Below are 21,892 nucleotides of genomic sequence, written 5' to 3' on the forward strand. Positions count from 1 at the left end.
ACCTGGCTCCTGGCTTCGGATCGGCGCGATGCACCGGCCGCAGTGCGGCGGCCGCGGCGGCCATTGGAGGGTGAACCAATGGCAAAAGGAAGACCTTTCTCTCTGTCTCTCTCTCTCATTGTCCACTCTGCCTGTCAAAAAATAAATAAATAAATGAATGAATGAAAGGTGTTCAACCTCAGGATTCATAAGGGAAATACAAATAAACTACAACTGTACCCCCAACCTCTACAAATGAAAATACCAAACTACTCAGTTTTGGCAAAGCGTGTGTTCTACAGGAAATCATATACGACAGGTGGGAATAAATGTATACCACCACTTTGGAAATCTATTTGGCATTATTAATATAGTTGAACGTGCACACACTGTACAAAATCAATAGCAGCATTATTTTTAAAATCATTTACTTGATTTGAGGAGGTAGAGAGACAGAGACAGGCAGACAGAGATCTCCCATCTTCTGGCTCATTCCCCAAATGCCCGCAACAGCCAGGGGCTGAGCCAAGGCTGAGGTCAGAGCCAGGGAATTCAGGCCAAGTCTCCCCTGTGGGTGACAGAAACCCAATTACTTAAGTCCTCACCTGCTGCCTGCCAGGGTGCACCTTAGCAGGGAACTGGAGTCGGGAGCAAAGCCAAGGATGCAGACCCAAGCCCTCAGACATGGGGTGCAGACCTCCTGACTGGCATCTTAACCGCTGAGTCAAACGCCCACCCCAACAGCAGCATTATTTGTAATAGTGGAAAACAGGAAGCAACCCATATCTCTATCAGCCTTGCCTATTTGCACAAGGAAAATTTCTGCAACAATGCCTAGGAACTAACTGCAGCTGCACACAGATGATAGTCACCCATGTGGTGCTGACCACTGATTCCAATTCAAACACTAAATTGGGAGCCAGCGTTGTGGCATTAGGGGGTTAAGTCACCACCAGTGACACCAGTAGCCCATACAGGTGCCATTCAAGTCCCTGCTGTTCCACTTCCTATCCAGATTCCTGCAAATGTGCCTGGGTAGGCAGCAGATGATGGCCCAAGTGCTAGGGTCCCTGCCACCCATGTGGGAGCCCTGGGCGAAGTTCCAAGCTCCTGGTTTCAGCCTGTCCTACCCTTGGCCGTTATAGCCACTTGGGAGGGAATCAGCAGATGGTTCTCTCTCTCTCTCTCTCTCTCTCTCTCTAATTCTACTTTTAAAATAAATTATTTTTTTAAATAGTGTGTTGAAAGAAAGGACTTAGACACAGAGGATTACATACCACATGACTTCATTCATAGAGGACTCACAAACCTCAAACATCAATTTTAGAAATTACTAGAACTGAAATCTCTGTATCTCTGGGAAGAGGCAAGGGACCGAGCTTTGACGGCCACGATGTTCTGCTTCTTGATGAGAGCAGAGGTCTCACAGGTGTTTGCTCTGTGGAAAATCACTGAGCTGTATGCCTTGGGTACTTTTTGTATGTTGCTTGCAAGTTATTCAATGTTGTAAGCAAAATCATGAAAATGTATTGGCTTGTGGTAATTCAGTGTAGCATATACAAAGCATTTTTACATGCACTGTTTCAATTATATGTCATGCTGGGGCCAAGGTTGTGGCATAGCAGGTAAAACCACCACTTGCAGTGCTGGCATCCCAAATGGACACTGGTTCGAGTCCTGACTGCTCCACTTCCGATCCAGCTCTCTGCTATGGCCTGGGAAAGCAGAAGAAGATGGCCCAAGTCCTTGGGCCCCTGTAAGCACGTGGGAGGCCTGGGAGAAGCTCCTGACTCCTGGCTTTAGATTGGCGCAGCTCCAGCTGTTGCAGCCAATTGGGGAGTGAACCAGTGGATGGAATTCCTCCCTTTCTCACTCTCTCTGCCTCTCCTTCTCTCTGTGTGTAACTCTGACTTTCAAATAAATAAATAAATCTTTTTTAAAAAAATTATATCATGCTTAGCATGAAAGATGTTGAGAGGGGCTGGCGCTGTGGCACAGCAGATTAAAGCCCTGGCCTGAAGCACCAGCATCCCATATACACACCGGTTCTAGTCCCGGCTGCTCCTCTTCCAGCTCTCTGTTATGGCCTGGGAAAGCAGTGAAAGATGGGCCAAGTCCTTGGGCCCCTGCACCCACATGGGAGACCCGGAAGAAGCTCCTGGCTCCTGGCTTTGGATCGACGCCGCTCCAGCCATTGCAGCCATCTGGGGAGTGAACCAGTGGATGGAAGACTTCTCTCTCTGTCTCTACCTCTCTTTGTAATTCTGCCTTTCACATAAATAAAATAAATCTTAAAAAAAAGGAAAGATGATTGGAGTGAAAAAAAATTTAAAGATTTGTTCCTTTACTTATTTGAAAGGCAGAGAGAGAGAGAGAGAAATATTCCATCTGCTAGTTCATTCCTCAAATGGCTACAAGGGCCAGGACTAATCCAGGCTGATGCCAGGAGCTTCTTCCAAGTCTCCTACATGAGTGGCAGAGACCCAAGTGCTTGGACCACCTTCCACTGCTTTCCCAGGTGCATTAGCAGGGAGCTGGATCAGAAAGTGGAGCAGCCAGGACTTAAAACAGTTGCTCCAATATGAGATGCTGATGTCAGAGGTGGCATCCTAGCCCATGCCTCCACAACAATGGTCTCTGAGTGAAATATTATCAATTTTAAGTTATTTTTTCTAGATTACAACCATTTTTTTTGTAACTAGAAAAATACAAATGGTGTCGCTGAGATTGATGAATGGCACATCTTCTGAATGAGGCACTACTGAAATAAAAAGTCGTCATCCACTGTGGGGAGCAACTCTGACTAGACTGTTACTGGAATTAAGACTTATTCTATGCATCTGCTCTCCCACAATATGGCGCTGGGAGAGGAGGAAACAGCTTCTACACAGCTGCCTCCAGTTCAACCAATAAACAGCAGGACCTGCTCCTGATTGGAGGAGAGCAGCGTACTTGGCATGTGGGTAGCAGAGTTGGGATTGGTGGAAGAGGACTATAAAGGAGGAGAGAGACAACATGCACCAGGAACATCTATCTGAAGGAACACCTGTGCAGCCCCCGAGAGAGCCGGCCGGCGGTGTGCCGCTCCCCCGCGGAAGTGGGGAAAGTGGCAGGGGGAACCGCACTTCCACGGAGGTGGAAGGGACGGTAGCCAACCCGGGAAGAACCAGCAGCAAACCCGGGGAGGGCTGAGCAGACAAAAGAACAGTGCAGGGTCCTGTGTCGTTCCTCCACGAAGAGGGGGAGCGACAATCCACAGTGCAAATAACCAGGATATCTTTTCAAACATGTATGTATGTATAGGGTATAATGCAATATGATGTATGTATATAATGTAAGAATGATTAAATGAAGTGAATTAAGACATAAGCCACTTCAAGAAATTATTGTCTGTGGTGATAATATGATATTTGAAATTTACTGTTAATTTTTGCATTGCACAGTACATCAATGTTAACTAGTCACCGAGACAAAGAAAAGTGTAGTAGTCTCACTCAGCCACTAGGTGGCATTGCAACCTGGGTGCATCGTGGATGGCGCAGCACCCTAGGGACCGACAGACCAAGTCAGAGGAATTCTTGAAGGTTGTTCCAAGAATTCTATATTTGTGTTCCTAGGTTAACAAGACCAGATTTAACTTTGGACTTTATTCTTTAAACAAATTGTCAGAAGTACTCCTAGTATATTTGTGTAAAGAAAAAACGGTTTTATTTAGAGTAAAAAACTTATTCACTGTAGAAAAGTGTTAAGTTGTAGAAAAGCAGAAAAAATAAATATTACCTGTATATCTACCACGTAGGGAAAAAGAATCGTTTACTAATTTTGCTCTTTCAACATATAGAAACATAAAACGCTTTTATATATTATCAGGCAGTAGTTTTGTGTATATTATTTTCACTGGCAGCAATGATAGTTCGTGCATTCTTTCACATACGTAAATGTTCTCCATCACTGCATATTTTAGTGTTCCCAGAGCCTTTCATCGTGTTGTAGAATCGTATTTAAATAAGTCCTTAGTCTGGGGAAAATAAATGGCTTCTCATTTTTCCAATTGTAAGTAGCCCTTTGATAAACATTGTTGGGGCTACGTTTGACACGTCTGAGATTTTTCTTTTACAATTCTTCCTCCTTTCCCCAAAGCTGCCACCTGAAAGGAAAGGTATGAATCATTTTTATAAATTAAATAAATAATTAATTAATCATTTATAAATATTTCCAAACGGCTTCCTAAATGTTCAACTAAACCAATTTACGGGCAGCAAAATTTCTTGTCATATGTTTTTCCAATATTTTCTCCAGGAATTCATTAGCATTTTAACTTGTTACAATATAGTTTCATGTGTGAAAGCTAATCAAAATTATGAAAATTGATAATAAGGTTAAAAGTGTCATTTTTGCATTAGTGTCGTAAAATTTTTTGAATCACTGAATACTTAGTATGGTGACTAACATTTAAATGGCATTTTATTTTTCTAAAAAATAATTTCCTTGAGGGGCCAGTGTGGACAGCAAGTTCAGCTCCTTGAGACGCTGGCACCCCGTATTAGAGTGCCAGTTTGGGTCCCGGCTGCTCGACTTCTGATTCTGTTCCCTGCTAATGCATCTTGGAAAGCAGCGGAAGATGGCCCAAGTCCTCAGGCCCCTGCACCCATATGGGAGACCCAAATGGAGTTCCTGGGTCTTGGCTTCTGCCTGGCCCAACCTCAGCTGTTGCAGCCATTTGGGGAGGGAACCGGCGGATGAGAGAACTCTGTCTCTCTGCTTTTCAAATAAGTAAATAAATCCTAAAACATAATAATTCCATTGAATCCCTATAATTATGTGAAATAAGTAGACGAAGATAAAAAATGAAATTATGTGGGAAAGCACAGTTAAGACGCAGATAACTGATATCTGCAGTCCCTGTGTGTTCACGTCGCTCCCCGAGGTGAACGTAGTCCTCGGATTGAGCCTTGTGAAAAGAAGCTCAAGGTTTGAAAACATAAGTAAATAAGGGTAACATATCTGTAATGGCTCCCACAGCACCCTACATTTTTCTCTACCTGATGGTTATTGGTTATCATTTACCTTCTTGTGTGTTCTACAGATAGACCACGAATTCCACAAGGCCAACTGTGGGGGCCAAATTTGCTCAGCATTTTAACTCTTGTGTCCACTACAATAGTAGGTGCTGAATAATCACATATTGAATATTTTCATTTATTTTTAATTAATTTATTTTGCATTTGAAAGCCAGAGAGGCACAGACAGACACTGAGAGATTTTCCATCACTCCCCCAACGCCCACAATGGCCAGGACTGGGCCAGGTGGAATGCAGGGGTCAAGAACTCCATTCAGGTCTCCCATGTGGGTGGCAGGAAGCCAAGTACTTGGGCCATTGCCTGCTGCCTACAAGAGTGCATCTTTCCAGAAAAGTAGGATCAGAGTGGAACCTGTGGGGCCTACGCTGTGGTCTAGCAGGTAAAGCCACCTCCTGCAATGCCAGAATCCCATAGAGGTGCCAGTTCGAGACCCAGCTGCTCCACTTCTGATCCAGCTCTCTGCTATGGCCTGGGAAAGCAGTGGAAGATGGTCCAAGTGCTTGGGCCCCTGCACCTGTGTGGGAGACCCGGAAGAAGCTCCTGGCTCCTGGCTTCAGATCAGTGCAGCTCCAGGTATTGCTGCCAACTGGGGAATAAACTAGCGATGGGAGACCTCTCTCTCTCTCTGCCTCTCCTTCTCTCTCTGTGTAACTCTTTAAAATAAATAAACAAATCTAAAAAAAAAAAAAAAAGTGGAACTGAGACTCAAACCCAAGCTCTAGGGGATGGGATGCAGGTGTCCCAAGTAGCATCTTAACCACTGCACCAAATATCCACTCCAAGAATACGTTTGTTAAAAAACTTCACCAAAAGCGGGCGCCACGGCTCACTAGGCTAATATTCCGCCTTGTGGCACTGGCACACCGGGTTCTAGTCCCGGTCGGGGTGCCGGATTCTGTCCCGGTTGCCCCTCTTCCAGGCCAGCTCTCTGCTGTGGCCCAGGAGTGCAGTGGAGGATGGCCCAAGTGCTTGGGCCCTGCACCCCATGGGAGACCAGGAGAAGTACCTGGCTCCTGCCATCGGCCACGGCGGCCATTGGAGGGTGAACCAACAGCAAAGGAAGACCTTTCTCTCTGTCTCTCTCTCTCTCACTGTCCACTCTGCCTGTCAAATAAATAAATAAATAAATATTTAAAAAAAAAAAAAACTTGACCAAAAATAAATTGATATATTCCATAGAAATGCTGCTTTATGCCAATACTAGAAGTTTGATGGCACAGTGTTCCCACTGGTAATAATCATTGCTAATATTTAAGAATCTCTGGGGTTTACTCTGACCCAGACACTGTTCTGAGCTCATTTTTAACCGATTCTAAACAACATAACTAGATAGGCAGTGACTGCCTGCAGAGGAACTCGGGCTCTGAACAGCTCTACTTTCCGCTGACACAGTTCAGACCACACAAATCACAAGACTGTTTTCTAAGGTGACTCAGGAGTAGAATGTTATTATTAATCCTAGAATATTAGGGCTAAGAGGCCGGCCTGTTCCATTCTATAACTTTAGAGACTGGAGATTAAGAATTCTTAACAAAGGTAAGACTCTTCTAGGGACAGGCGTTTGGTGCAGGGGTTAAATCACCCTCTAGGACAGCTGCATGCCATGTTAGAGTGCCTGGGTTCCAGTCCTGGTCCTGCTCCTCACTCCAGCTTCCTGCTAGTGTGCAACCTGCGAGGCAGCAGCTGATTGTTCAAGTACTTGGATTCCTGTCACCCACATGAAAGACTTGAATTCAGTTCCTGGCTCTTGGCTTTGGCTTGGCCCAGCCCTGGCCTTTGCAAGTGTTCAGCATTGAACTAGTTAGCTGATGGGAGCTCTCTGTCGTGTGTGTGTGTGTAACTGTCTCTGCCTCTCAAATAAATATGAATAAATAAATCTTTTAAAAAGAATTTCACATATTGTTTTTCACTAACAAGTGAAACTTCATATGTATATATGTATATATGCACACGCAGGCCATGTTGCTTACAGATTAAAAATATCATATGTATCATACATTTCCAACTTTTAGAAAAGGACAATATTGAAATTTATGTATAAAACAATTTTGAAAGTAATCAGTTTTCTTGATTGAAACACAATATACTGCCTCATTTCTGTTTAGTGAATTATTTTATGCAAAAAACTAAAATATGTAAGAAATAAACTACTTAAAAATTGAACAAGATGTTTTCACAGGGAATATCATGAGGACCAATTATTACTGAGCATCTGCTATACACAGAAAAATGTATCCTTTAGGATACACATGAATGAAAACTACAAAATATAGAAAGCATATTATAAAACCGAAGCTCTTCCACAGATACAATTCTGTTAAAAAGTCACAGCATTCTGTTCTCTGTTTTAATATGAGAATAGTTTTTAATGTATGTTTAAGAATAAATGCTTCTTGGAAACCATTGGGTTGATTCCACTTTTATTTCCACAAATATAAAAGCAGCTTATAACGGTACTGAATTCAAAATGTGAACAAACAAATAGACAAACTTTATTGCACGAAAAAATATTTCACATGAAGTATTGCACATGATCAAATTTATCAGGAAAGACACATCCTTATGATAAGACTGGAATTACTCCAGGCTTGAACAGCGAGGCGTATTTCCTGACAGAGACTTGCCGTGTCACATATTGCACATTCTCCAACTACTTTTATCTGTTTCACAAATGTTCCTCATATTCTTTGCTTTTAACACTTCTCTGCAAAATATTGCATAGAAGGTTTTAAAGGCAGAGAAATATAAACCATTGAAAAATATTCTGCAATTAAGAAAGTAAAATATGTATGTACATAATCAACCCTGTTCTTTTTCTTGGGGAGGAGGGTAGAGCGAGGGGGTGATGAACTGCCAAGTTTCTTTAAAAAGAGAGAAACATTACAAAGCTAATTCCATCAGCATTTGTCCACTTACGATACTCTCTGCGTTTAAAAAATTCATCGGAACTGAACACCTGTCCTACCACTCAGAAGTCCCTCTGTTTACATTCAGTTTGCAATACAAGCCTCTAACTCCTTCAACCAGTGCACGTGCACTGGTGGTCATTCAGCAATAAATAATAACTCAGAACCCAGATGTTTAATTGTCTCTGGATTTAAAATATACGTAAAGTGCATCTGAAAAGTATACAGTCATTCTCATTCTTGTACGTGATGATCAGTCAACCTGTGACGTTCGCATCTCATGGCAGCAAGGGGGCGCGATGCAGACCTTCCCGAAATGTCTGTCCTTTTCCCCACGGTCCTGCTTGGATGAAGATTTCCAAGATGCTGCCAAGTTTTTTCACAAAGTCTTTCTAGAAAACTCCTGGTCATAGAGTAGCATTCCCTTCACACACATTTCCTTTAATTCCATGGCATAATGGTTTATAGTTAAATAAATCTCCTTGTTATTTGGAGGGTTTGCTACAGATCCAGTGTAAGCTCTTGTCACATCCTGTACGGCCGATGCCTGTGCTATTCAGATACGCACAGCTCTCCGACTCTGTAATGTTGAATCTGTCAAATAATAAAGAAACCTAGAATTATTTTCAGTTCATCATCTGCACTGTTATGTGAGAATAAACTTTGCAATGGTGGTGGGCTCTGTTTTCCTTGTGTGTGTGTGTCTATGTGGAACAGTAGGAGGAGGTGGACGATAGACAAGACAAGGTGTCCAATAGACAAGAATCAAAAGTAAATAAGAGTAAAGGATTCCATTCAATTGGTTGGCATGGCAATGATTCACAATCCTTTATGAGTTCATAAGTTCTTCAAAAAATCCTTCCCCAAAATTATATACATCCAACATCATGCATAGCAGTGTGTAGAGATGTACGGACTTTATGCCCCCGATACCATCTGTGAGAATGGAACCATGAGAATTAAAAATCCCTGTACTAAAGACCTGAAGTTTCATTTTTGTTACTGTTTAAGTAGTTATCATAACATTATTAAGAGTGAGCAATTTATTCAACTATGGTTTTCAAATGACAAAGACCAAGATCAAATATATTAAAAATCCCTCAAACTTTAAAATGTGGTTTAACTACATGTAATAAAAGTGAGCCAGTGTTTTTAGTTCTGGAGAAAGTTTTCCACAGAAATTCATAAACAGGCATTGAAAATGTTCTTTATCCTTATTTATTTATTCATATAAATATAAAATTAGGAAACAGTGAGAAGGAATTATTTTCCAACAACCACATCATCACTAAAACAGAACTGAGATTGGGAGTGTTGGGCTATTTTGCATCACCATAGTTATTCTTGGAATATTTCCAAGCTAAGTCTATTACTCATAGTAGACTTCACTAAGAAAATTACTATAAGCATTTATTGTATGAATTCTAAGTGGATACAATAAAAATGATAATAAAGTCTGTCTCTAAAGAAGTCTAGAATTTAAACGTGCAAAAGAAACTGTTTGTTCATAAAGAGCTCAGCCTTCACGTTGGAAGAAGAAAAGGAGGAGAACAAGATGTTTTTAAATGAAGGAAGGAAAGCCAGCCTCAGAGGAAATCCGACTCCCTGAGACGTACCTGTTGCTAAGATCTTTGCCATTAGACCATTTCCATGTCTGGCCAGCCTCGTTTCTCAGCCCAATCCAGTGTCCAGCTCCACCTGCATATCGCTGTAGAAAGCTCTTAAAGAGAGCACAAGGGAGTTGTTAACAAACACCTGGGTAGTTATATAATAAATGGGATTTCTCAAAAGTCGCAATTTGAGTTTTTGTTTTGTTTTGTTTTGTTTTGTTTTAGTTCTAGGGAGGACCAATTCATTTGGATTTCTGATCTTTGAAGCTAAGCAATAGAATCAAATTTGAAAGGCCAAACTGAACTCTCATTTTGATCGCAGATTGATGATACCACTCTGTGGCTAAGGTTTCCTGCATACAAATTAGCTACAAAGTTCCCAAGCAGAAACAGAAAGAAGGCACAGATTAGATACATTAGATCAAACAGCAGTATTTCATGAGATTGTTTGACTCTTACCATGTCCTTTGCAGGATCAATGACTGCAAGAGTAGCACCAAGTTTAGAACAAAAGTTTTGGGCCAGAGTCCAGTTGTATGTTGTAGTGGAAATATAGTAGCATTTCCTCTGGTAACCAATCCAGTCATCTGAGCATGAAGAGACATGGCTCTCTGCGGGTGCTGAGAACTCACACTGGCTCGGACAATTGTATCGGCCCACTGTGAACAGGAAAATGATTTGTTTTAGTAAAAATAGAAACTAAACACCCACAGCATGCAAAACTAGGGATACTGTACTGTGCTGGGTAATAAAATAAAGCACAAAAGTCATGGGGAGAATTCTGGAAAGAGTAAGAGAGCCCACCTTATCTGATCTTCCATGGTGCCCATGACCAGGTGAGATACGGGGAAGGGAAGCCCTTGGGCCATAAGATCAGAAAGTGTGGGGAAAAAAAATTTTTTTAATCCTAAAAATAGTCATTGGACTAGAAAAGATAAAGTGCATTATAAATTCTAACTAAAATTCTGAATCAGAATGCAAGGTGAAGGTATTTGAAGAAGTAATAGCTATGACATTAGATCGGGAGACAAAAAAGAGAGTGTCCTTCAGGAAACCAATTAAAACACACAAAGATCTGGGACTAAGGACCTTTCAGAAAATCACAGAATTTCATATTTGTAAAAGACCAATGAATCTTAGTATAGCGGGATTATTAGATAGGTCACTACTGATGAGGGCTTTCTAGATATAATTTTAAGAATTCCCAACTACCATTCTGTGGTCTTGGAGATAAAAGATAAGATTGACTACTTCCTGATTAATCTATGGTTTTGATATTAATTTTTTCCACAAACACTGAATATGAAGTCTATATTTCTTCTAGCTAGCTGTCTAGTTATTTGGAATTCAAATTAGCCCCTTTCATTCCAGTTGGAAGCATGTGCCTAAATGTAATTTTCTCCTAAATAATACATAAATCATAGTCACTTTTGACATTCATGAAAATATGGCAGCAATCATGCAAGGAACACGTACTTTTACTCAACTTTGATTAGCAAGTTGCTCATGTATGGTCACTGGGATGGCCCTGAAGTAGCAGGAGTTTCTGACTAAAGTGGATGCCTACTGCTTTCAGCTCGGCCTGGTGCTGACAGCCGGAAGCACAGACTCACCTGATAAGGCGATGAGAGCTATAACCAGAATGGTGGTAAAGACCACGTACATTACAGCACACGGGACAGGAACCTGGAGAGACCCTTCGTGACTTGCTGCAAAACGGTAGCTGGCGGCAACATCTGGAAGGGAGGAAACTGAAAGTGAACTCACTTGGATTTCAGACCGGATATTTACCATTCTTGGAGGCATTTACATTTTAAAAATAGCAACATTTTCCTATTTCTTTGTATGACGTCTGTGAGTGAGTTTCCCCAAACTGTGAGTGAATACAGATAGTCCCTTGGTGACTAGAAACAAAACAATTCAGGCATAATACTGAGATCACAAAATAGTTTCTAATTATATGACTTCGGTACTTGTACTTACAACATACAACATACACATTCTGTGGCTGTGAAAATTCTAAGCAAACACCACTGGTTGTTTTAATCAGAATAAGAACATTTACTAAACTCCCAAATGCCCTGGAAGAAATATGAGAAGAACATCCATCCCAGGCACAATTCCTTAATCTGCCTTACTGTTTAATATGTGAATAGCATAAATCTGAGTAATGCAGTAAAGAAAAATCTAGAACTGATATTTAATATCTAAGACTAGAAAGATTAAAAATTTTAAAAACCTGATAGTACTTTTTGGTGAAATTGGTGCAGATGTGTAACAATTAGAATTTTCATTCATTACAAGTAGGATAGTGAGTTGGAAAAATATTTTGGAAACTTTCTTATAAAACTAAATATATAACTACTTATGACCCAGCCTTTTATTCCTATGTGTATCCACAAAGGAAAGGAAAAATATGTTCTCAAAATGCCTTGCATGAGAATGTTCATAGCAACTTTATTCTTTAGAGCCAAATCCTACCTGTAACCCAAATATCCATCAACAGTGGAATAGGTAACAAATTATGGTACAAGGGAAATCTACTCAGCAATTTAAAAGCCTGATACACACAGTGAAATGATTCAATCTCAGGAAAAGAAATGGTGAGTAAAAAAATCAGACCACAAAATATAATATAATGGATATTTGCATTTATATGGCATTCAAAAATAGCTAAGCTTGGTTATGTTGACAGAGATCAGAAAAGTATTTCTCTGTACATGTTTGGGAGAGGTAATTTAACTGGAATGGGATATAGGGGAAATTTCTCAGGTGATGGATATTCAAATGTTGACTGGAGTTGTGGTTATACAATTGCCATAACTCATTAAACTATATACCAATGATCTATACATTCATTGTAAATTATACTTTAGTTAAAAGGACATGTGAATGAAGATTAAAATAACTGAATTTTCCAAAAGAAATTAAAATAACAGAGGAAAGAATAATAGGAGTTTTTTTCCCTTTGCCCTTCTGCATGAAAGTGAAACAAAGTCAAATTTTTCTTTAACCAATAGGAAACATTTCTGTGGAAATATTTAGAATAGGGATATAATGTGAATAACAATTCTTCGCTATTAAGAAACAAACTAGAAGAGTGTCTGAGAAGGATGTCTGTTCTAGAATATAAGGAAATAATTGAAAAAACAAAGTAATTTTGTGATTCAGATTTTGGATTTTGTTTTTTTCAGGATGAGCTAACTGGATTTTAAAAAGGCTCTTGCAATTTCCTATTTTGTTCTCAAATTCCCTGTTACAATTCCCTATTACATTCTCAACAACTAAACTGCAAAATGTCTAGTTTAATGATATTATAATTGACATTGAAAAATAGTCTCAAGTGTAAAAGTATTGTTTGTTTAACATGGATGATTTTCACTACTAAAATTGCATCTATATAGGACATATCTTGAAATCCATGTGTTTTATTCTCCTTACATTTTTCTAAAGTTAAACTAGGTGAAGGGATGTTGCTTTTCCTTGTGGTAATTAGCCATGCAGTGGGTGTCAACATCCACTTTTACTTTTTTCCCAGAATGTTTTTCCCAGCACAGAGCTACACTTGGGTTTTGCAACAGAAGCCTTTACTTCACTCCTTTCTGGTTCTATGTCTCTCAGCTTCTCAGAGCAAATCTTCCTTTTTTCCTTCATGCAGTTATCCCCGGAAGCAGCCTTTGATAGGAAGGGTGGCAAGTTCAGAGCTCTGTCTAGTTTCCTTCTCACCATGTGGGAGTCCATCGTGCTGCGTGGAGTCAACTCAGCAATGGACAGCCCTGGTTCCTCAACAAGACCTAACACATCCAAACAGCTGCTGGTCTCCAGAGCCCAGCCCAGCCAGCCCATCTGGGGAGATGTTTCTCAGATAACACTTTATTTCCATTAGTGAGGGTACAGTTAACCACAATTTGTCACCTAGGTAACAAAACATGCCCCCAATAGCACACTTCTGTTCTGATCACAAGTCTTGTCCATTAATGAAGAAGCTGAAAATAAATCTACAAATTTATTATCTATTTGACCACCCAAGGGTGACACAAAATGATTATTCATACTCAGAAAGCAACTGCAAGGTCAGCATAGACTAACCATTCAACAAAATTGGGATGATCTCTGAAAAAGTCAATTTCTGTATTAGGTCCTTTCAACTGCTGAGTACTCTTATTATTACCACTCTTTTTTTCTTTTATTTCATTTTATTATTCCCTCCCCCTTTATTTTTCAGAGTTCAAATGGGCAAATAAAGTCACAGACTTGATTACCCCAAAATTTATGTGTCGTCTATCTTTCATCTGCACTTGATCTTATGCTTTTAAACAAAGGATTGGGTTATCAAAGTGATTGACGCTTCTCTAAAGTAAACCAACCTAGTACACATGCACTCAGAAAATAATACCTGACTGAAAGATTGCTTTAATTCTCCATCTTTTTACTGGGTAGTCTTGCTTAAAAAAAAAAAAAAAAAAAAAAAAAAAAAAAAAACTCTAATTCCTACTTCCTAAACACTAGCACTTTAGAAAGGCACCTGATTAACTAGGGGGGAAAAAAGAGATATTACAAAAAAAAAAAAAAAAAAAAAAAGCCTTATAGAATCAAGGTTTTGAAAAAGCACTGGGAAAAACCTTGGTAATAGGAAATAGAGTAAGTGTGTGGGTGGAGTAAAGAGGAATATTGATAAGATAATTACATTTTGATGAAAAAAAAAAAGAGAGAGAGAAGAAAGGTCTGAGTTGTATAGAATTTGAGGCCAGTGATTGAAAGGTGAAACAGAAGGACGAATGGCGGGAAAGAGTCTCATAAAGGCTGTCAGAGCGGGGCCTGTGTCCAGCCTAGTGGTTAAGACAGCAACACCCCACTGAAGCTCTGTCCTGACTCCAGCTTCCTGCCAAGATGGGCCCCAGGCCAAGCCCGGAGGATTCAAGTGATCAGTTCCTGCCATCCATGCGGGCGACCTGGGTTGAATTCCTGGCTCCTGGCTTCTGCCCTTGCCATTGCAGGCATTTGGGGGCGTGACCCAGCAGGTGGGAGCTCGCTTGCGCTCTCTCTCTCTCTCTCTCTCTCTCTCCAATAAATAAACAGACTAATAATATTTCAAGAAAAGAATACCAACGCAGAAGAATTCCTTTATTCCCTTTTCCTAATAAATTAGCACTGGGTATTGTAAATGTTCAGACACTCACACAGCTATTCTTTTAAAGACCAGAAACCTGCATGTTTCCAGTAACTTGAGGATGCCATCCTATGAACACAGAATAAGGCCCACAGAAAGCAAAGATACAAGAGAAAGAAACCAAGGAAGCAATTGCGCATGGGAAAAGCAGAATTTTCCATAAACAGAGGCATGGAGTGCATGCAGGTGAACAAGGAACAATGATAGGACTGGGCTGGGGTAGGGAACTTTCTAATTAAGTCTAAAATTCAAGATGATGTAAACTGAAACAAAGAAAAAATCTTGAAAGAGCAAAGAGCTGAAATTCACTCTGGCGTCCTTTCATCTCCATGCCCTCCTACCTTCCCACAGATCAGGAGAAACTGACCTCTTCCCAGTTGATCTTTTATGTTGACTAAAATAAAACCTAAGTTCTCGAAAGCACAAGCTTCATTTTCTTCCCCAACAACCATTACACACCCTTTAATTCCTGTATACAGACACAGATTACTAACATAAAAGAAATCAGGTTTGACTTACCTTTTTGATCACTCTCCAGATGCAAAGAGCTGTTTTCTGTTATGGAACAATCTTCAGAATCCATCTTCATTATCAAGGTTCCCCAGGTAATCGCGGGCCAAGTGAATCCACAGGGAGAGCCTTGGCTGGGCTCTTGGCCAGTCTGCGACTCTCTGAGGCGTCTCCGGGTTTATATTCCGTTACGGTGTCTCCACCCCCTTCCTCTTACCTCCTAACGTGCTCAACTGTGTCAGTTCTCTTTAATTTATGCTCCAATGGCCCAGACAATTTACAGTGTGTTGTGGTGGTGAGGTCTGGGTTTTCCCTGCTGTCTGAAATGTGCTTTCTCACAACCGTAGGTGTCACATAAAGAGACAGGGGGATTTTCCCAGAAGCTCACGCGTGTCTCCTGAAGCTTTTAGAAAACACAAATATGTTAGGAGACGGCATGCTCTCAGTAAAGGCTTGAAAGATACAAGAGTCCTATGTTTTACATGGAAATAATTTGGGGAGAAAGAGCCTTAGTATCTTCCTGGAATCCTATTCACTCATTTATTTACATATTTAACAGCTAATATTTGTTGAGCATCGGCTATGCTTCTGCCATTGAAGGTTTATCACTGAGTCAGAAGGCTGAAGTCTTTAGCCTCACAGCTCTACAGTCTGGGCAAGTTCTAGCTGGGATGCCATGAACTGGCCTTCAGAAACGCATCCATCTCCTCCTCCCTGAGGACTCGTTCTTTGAAGGTGCCATTTGGTAAGTTGTTGCGGTAATGCAGGAAACAGAAATCTTGCGGTCTGAAACTTCCTTGCTAGGTTCTAAAACAGTGTCTCTTACACTATCTGTTTCATTTATCTCCTGCTCATTTTCTCATTGTATTATACTGCCATTCAGGCTGCCTTTAGCACAGCTCAGGAAGATCTTATTTCATTTTTTCCCTGTCTTCCAGGTTATTCTGTTCATATACCTCTGAGGCTTCAGGGATTTTCAGTCTGGTTGCTACTAAAATGACATTGCCGTGGTATCAACTTCATCCAGATAAGTTATTTAGGTCAACCCAGGACTGCAGAAGGTCTTTGCATGGTGATTTAAGAGAAGAACTGAAACACCACTTTGGATGATAATTTTGGTATCAAAAATTTTATCATCAACATCACTTCTTTAAAGACATTCTGTTTTCAAAATAAAGCTTTAATGAAAATGTTGTACTAGGCCATAGGCGTTTGCCACAGCAACTTAAGCCCCTTCTTGGAATGCCCGCATCCCATATTACAGTGCCTAGTTTGAGTTCAGGCTCTTCTGCTTCAAATCTAATTTCCTGCCAAGGCACATCTTGGGAGGCGGAAAATAATGGCTCCAATACTTGAGTCCCTACCACTCACACAGGAAACCCACATGGAGTTCTGGGCTCCTGGCTTTGGTCTCCCCAGCCCTGGTTGTTGTGAGCCCTTAAAGAGTGAACTAATGGATGGAAGATCTCTCTGTGTGTGTCAGTCTTTCTGCCTTTCAAATAAAATTAAAATAAACAAATATTTTAAAATTCAAATTGAGTAGTTGGAAAAGAGGAAGGTAAGAAGAAAGGAAGAAAGGGTGGGAGGGAGGGGAAAGAGACAGACAGAAAATGATATGCCTAGGTGGGATGGACATTATCTACAGCAGTAAACTGAATCATCAAAGACACTACTCCAGCTAAGACACAAAGAGGCCAGCATGGGTTCTAAAGGTCCTCTTTGCTTCCATTCTGTTTTCAGGTCAATTTCTTTGTCCTTCATCTACATAGTAGCTACCGGGTGTATTCAATACGTAAGTCATATCATTTTGGTGAGATGTTCAATTATTCCTCCTTCCACCCTTGAAGGCTTCCTACAAGAAGTACCATAAAATCCAAAGATCTTCTCGGAGTTCAGAAGTGTGTGCATGTGACACGGCACCTGGCACCATGCTATGACTTTCCCTATCATCACCCTCTCTGATACTAACCTCCTTACTGTCCCACAGAAATGCCAAGCCCAACATCACTATAGCGTCTCTACATTTCCTCTCAAAGTTTCTTCCCCCATCTCACTGAGTCTCATGTTCTCCCTTTAACTCAGTTCACTCACTGTTCGACTTGCCCAGGGAGATCTTCATCAAGGTATGTAAGGCAGAACCCCACACTCCATGCCTCTGCATACTTCTACGTCACTGTCAGTATCTGGTTGTCTCTCATCTACTTTCCTTCTTGGGAGGCAAGGACTTTGTCTGACTAATGCCCTCCGTGTCTCTAACACCTGTCACAGAAACTGGAAACTAGCATGTATTCAATGTGTACTTATCAAATACAAGAATGAATGAATAAACAATAGTATAGAATTCTGGGGCCGGCGCCGCGGCTCACTAGGCTAATCCTCCGCCTTGCGGCACCGGCACACCGGGTTCTAGTCCGAGTTGGGGCGCCAGATTCTGTCCCGGTTGCCCCTCTTCCAGGCCAGCTCTCTGCTGTGGCCAGGGAGTGCAGTGGAGGATGGCCCAGGTGCTTGGGCCCTGCACCCCATGGGAGACCAGGAGAAGCACCTGGCTCCTGGCTCCTGCCATCGGATCAGCGCAGTGCGCCGGCCGCAGCGCGCCGGCCGCGGCGGCCATTGGAGGGTGAACCAACGGCAAAGGAAGACCTTTCTCTCTCTGTCTCTCTCTCTCACTGTCCACTCTGCCTGTCAAAAAATAAAAAAATAAATAGTATAGAATTCTGAAACTTTTCTTTAAAGATTTATTTATCTTATTTGAAAGTCAGAGTTACAGAGAGGCAGAGGCAGAGAGAGAGAGAGGTCTTCCACTTGCTGGTTCACTCCCCAATTGGCTGCAAAGGCCAGAGCTACACCGATCCTACGGCAGGAGCCAGGAGCTTCTTCTGGGTCTCCCATTCGGGTGCAGCGGCCCAAGGACTTGGGCCATCTTCTACTGCTTCCCCAGGCCATAGCAAAGAGCTGGATCAGAAGTGGAGCAGCTGGGACTTGAACCTGTGCCCACATAGGATGCCGGCACTGCAGGCAGTGGCTCCACCTGCTACACCACAGCACCGGCCCCCTCTGAAACTTCTAAAGCAGGGTGCTACTCAGGGAGAGCGTTTGAGACATACATGACTTGAGGCTGTTGGCAGACAGTCAGGCTCCTTGGATGGTGCTGGTGAGCAACCAAAGAAGAGTTAAGTTTGATGCTTCAAGAGTAAGAACTTATTGCTAACACTTTTGCAGATCTGAGTGAAAGCGGTTTATATCTTTTAGATGCTTATTTCTCTTCCTGGAATTGGGAGACCCAAGCTAACACCCACTCCCCGCCACTGATTTACACACACCTGTTGCAATGAACCTGTGAGATAATACCACCGTTCTCGATCTGCAACCTCACTTGAGTTTCTCCAAGCCTGTGGAGTGAGCAGAAAGACAAAGAAAATCTCACACACACACTGGTGGCTTTTGCCATGCGTCTTTCCACAAGCAAAGGACTTTTCAGCACTGCTTTGTTTCTTTTAGAAACTGGTGTTTGCTTTCTGTCTGCCTCATTTTGCTTAAGATCACTCGGTGGTTGCTCCTCCCTGTTCAGAGACCTGAGCCGTGGGAGCTGCACACCAGTCTTCAGCGGTGGCTCGGAGCTCCGGTCTTCAGAGAGAATCGCTGAAGAAGCACAAAGGGCACCTGCCGGCCGCAGACCAGTATGCAGTCTCATGCTGATAGCAGTAAACTCAGGAGCTGGGCTGCCGTCCACTCACCCCAAAATCCCTCCTCAGTCACGGCTTTGTCAGCGGCAGCCTGCTCTTCCTTTTCCATCACCCCAGGATCTGCAGAGGAGAGATCAGGCGTGACCTCCCATGGATGCTCATGGGAGATGGCACCACGCATGCACAGAACCCCCCAGGCCAGCATCCGCCACATCAGACCCACTGTGTGGGCTCCCTTGGTGTTGCATGGGTGGCACTGTCCCGATAACGTGGAGGAGAGTAGCAGGGTCAGCAAGTTCACAAAAGATGCCTCTGTGTGGCCGGCGCTGTGGCTCAGTAGACTAATCCTCTGCCTAGCGGCGCTGGCACACCAGGTTCTAGTCCCAGTTGGGGTGCTGGATTCTGTCCTGGTTGCCCCTCTTCCAGGCCAGCTCTCTGCTGTGGCCCGGGAGTCCAGTGGAGGATGGCCCAAGTGCTTGGGCCCTGCAACCCATGGGAGACCGGAATAAGCACTTTTTTTTTAAGATTTATTTATTTATTTATTTGTTGGTGGGAATGCAAACTGGTAAAGCCACTATGGAAGTCAGTTTGGAAATTCCTCAGAAACCTGAATATAACCCTACCATACAACCCAGCCACCTCACTCCTTGGAATTTACCCAAAGGAAATGAAATTGGCAAATAAAAGAGCTGTCTGCATGTCAACGTTTATTGCAGCTCAATTCACAATAGCTAAGACCTGGAATCAACCTAAATGCCCATTAACAGTAGACTGGATACAGAAATTATGGGATGTGTACTCTGTAGAATACTATACAAGAGTAAAAAAAAATGAAATCTGGTCATTTGCAACAAAATGGAGGAATCTGGAACACATCATGCTGAGTGAAATAAGCCAGTCCCAAAGGGACAAATATCATATGTTCTCCCTGATCAGTGACAACTAACCGAGCACCAAAAAGGAAACCTATTGAAGTGAAATGGACACTATGAGAAACAATGACTTGACCAGCCCTTGTCCTGACTGTCGAGGAACAACTTACTACTTTATTCCTTTTAGTATTTTTTTTTTGTTCTACTTAATACCATTGGTTGAACTCTTTAATTAACACACAACTATTCTTAGGTGTTTAAATTTAACTGAAAAGTGATCCCTGTTAAATATAAGAGTGGGAATAAGAGAGAGAGGGAGATGTACAGTTCGGCACATGCTCAATCAGATTTACTCCTAATGGTAGAGTTAGAAACGTGCCAGGGGATTCCAATTCAATCCCATCAAGGTGGCATGTACCAATGCCATCTCACTAGTCAAAGTGATCAGTTTCAGTTCATAATTGATCATAATGATAGGATTAAGTGTCAAATAAGACTAGTGTCTGCTAATACTAACTGATATAATTAAAAAGGAGAGAATGATCCATCATGGGAAGCGGGATGCACAGCAGACTCATAGAATGGCAGATGTCCAAAACAGCACTCTGGCCTCAGAATCAACCCTTAAGGCATTCGGATCTGGCTAAAAAGTTTAGGAGAGTATTTCAGGTATGGAAAGCCAAGACACTCTGACAAAAAAAAAAAAAAAAAAAAAAAAAAAAAAAAAAAAAAAAAGCTAAATGAAAGATTTCCGTGAGTGAGATCCCAGCGAAAAGAATGGGGCCATCAAAGAAAGAGGTACCTTTCTCTGAAGGGAAGAGAGAACTTCCACTTTGACTATGACCTTGTCTAAATAAGATCAGAGTTGGCAAACTCAAGAGGCTTCCATAGCCTTGGCAGCTCATGACAAGAGCCTCAGGTGATTACTGACGCCATAAACAAGAGTGTCAATTTGTTAAGTCAACAACAGGAATCATTGTGCACTTACTCCCCATGTAGGATCTCTGTCCTTAATGTGTTGTACTATGTGAATTAACGGTATAACTAGTACTCACTCAAACAGTACTTTATACTTTGTGTTTCAGTGTGGGTGCAAACTGTTGAAATCTTTACTTAGTATATACTAAATTGATCTTCTGTATATAAAGATAATTGAAAATGAATCTTGATGAAGAATGGGATGGGAGAGGGAGTACAAGATGGGATGGTTGTGGGTGGGAGGGTGGTTATGAGGGGGAAAAGCCACTATAATCCAAAAGTTGTACTTTGGAAATTTATATTTATTAAATAAAAGTTTAAAAAGATTTATTTATTTATTTATTTGAAGGGCAGAGTTACAGAGAGGCAGACACAGAAAGAGAGAGAGAAAAAAAGAGAGAAAGAGAGAAAGAGAAGGAGAGAGAGGGAGAGGTCTTCCACCTGCTGGTTCACTCTCCAAATGGCTGCAATGGCTAGAGCCGAGCCCATCTGAATCCAGGGGCCTGGAGCTTCCTCTAGGTCTCCCACGCAGGTTCAGGGGCCCAAAGACTTGGGCCATCTTCTACTGCTTTCCCAGGCCATAGCAGGGAGCTGGGTCAGAAGTGGAGCAGCCACTAGAACCGGCACCCATATGGGACGCCGGCGCTTCAGGCCAGGGCTTTAATGCACTGTGCCACAGCGCCGGCCCCGAGAAAATGTGAGTTTTATAGGCAGATCATCTTTCATCAGCTTCTCTCCTCCTCTCTATGAGCCAATTACACCGACCTTCATTCCATTCCTCAAAGATGCTAAACCTGTCTTCCTTGTACAGGGCGTGCTGTTTCCTGCTCAGATTTTCATGACTCTTTCCTCTCACTCACATTCATCTCACATATCACCCACTTATCAAACCCTTCCCTGACCACTGTATAAATTACCTCCCATTAGTTCCTAACTACTACCTCACTCCCATGTTTTAGTTTGCAGAATATATCACTATCTAAAATCTTGTAGTTAATCTATTTATATAAACTTTAAAAAACCTTTTTATCTATCTTCTACTACTAGAAAGCAAAGTCTTTAGGGACCAGCATTGCGGCACAGTGGGTTAAAGTAGCTATCC

At 41.8% G+C, this 21,892-nt stretch overlaps 1 protein-coding gene across 6 annotated transcripts in view; it reads right to left on the reverse strand.

Moving 5' to 3' along the window:
• Positions 1–7,462: 7,462 nt before the first annotated feature.
• The window catches only part of LOC100348315 (early activation antigen CD69), a 61,277-nt gene continuing 46,847 nt past the window's right edge, over positions 7,463–21,892 (reverse strand). For 3 of the 6 annotated variants that reach the window (XM_070048423.1, XM_051850131.2, XM_070048422.1), the window contains 5 exons: positions 15,267–19,060; positions 11,191–11,313; positions 10,037–10,236; positions 9,584–9,687; positions 7,463–8,561 (listed from right to left, as the gene is read on the reverse strand). In XM_070048423.1, coding sequence (XP_069904524.1) covers positions 8,453–8,561; positions 9,584–9,687; positions 10,037–10,236; positions 11,191–11,313; positions 15,267–15,336 — 606 coding nt within the window. In that variant the 5' untranslated portion in view covers positions 15,337–19,060 and the 3' untranslated portion in view covers positions 7,463–8,452. The remainder of the gene's footprint in view (positions 8,562–9,583; positions 9,688–10,036; positions 10,237–11,190; positions 11,314–15,266; positions 19,061–21,892) is intronic. The other 3 variants (XM_070048424.1, XM_070048420.1, XM_070048421.1) reach the window with 2 other exon arrangements.

Source organism: Oryctolagus cuniculus, chromosome 9 (genome assembly GCF_964237555.1).
Source record: "Oryctolagus cuniculus chromosome 9, mOryCun1.1, whole genome shotgun sequence".
NCBI classification, from domain to species: Eukaryota; Metazoa; Chordata; class Mammalia; order Lagomorpha; family Leporidae; genus Oryctolagus; species Oryctolagus cuniculus.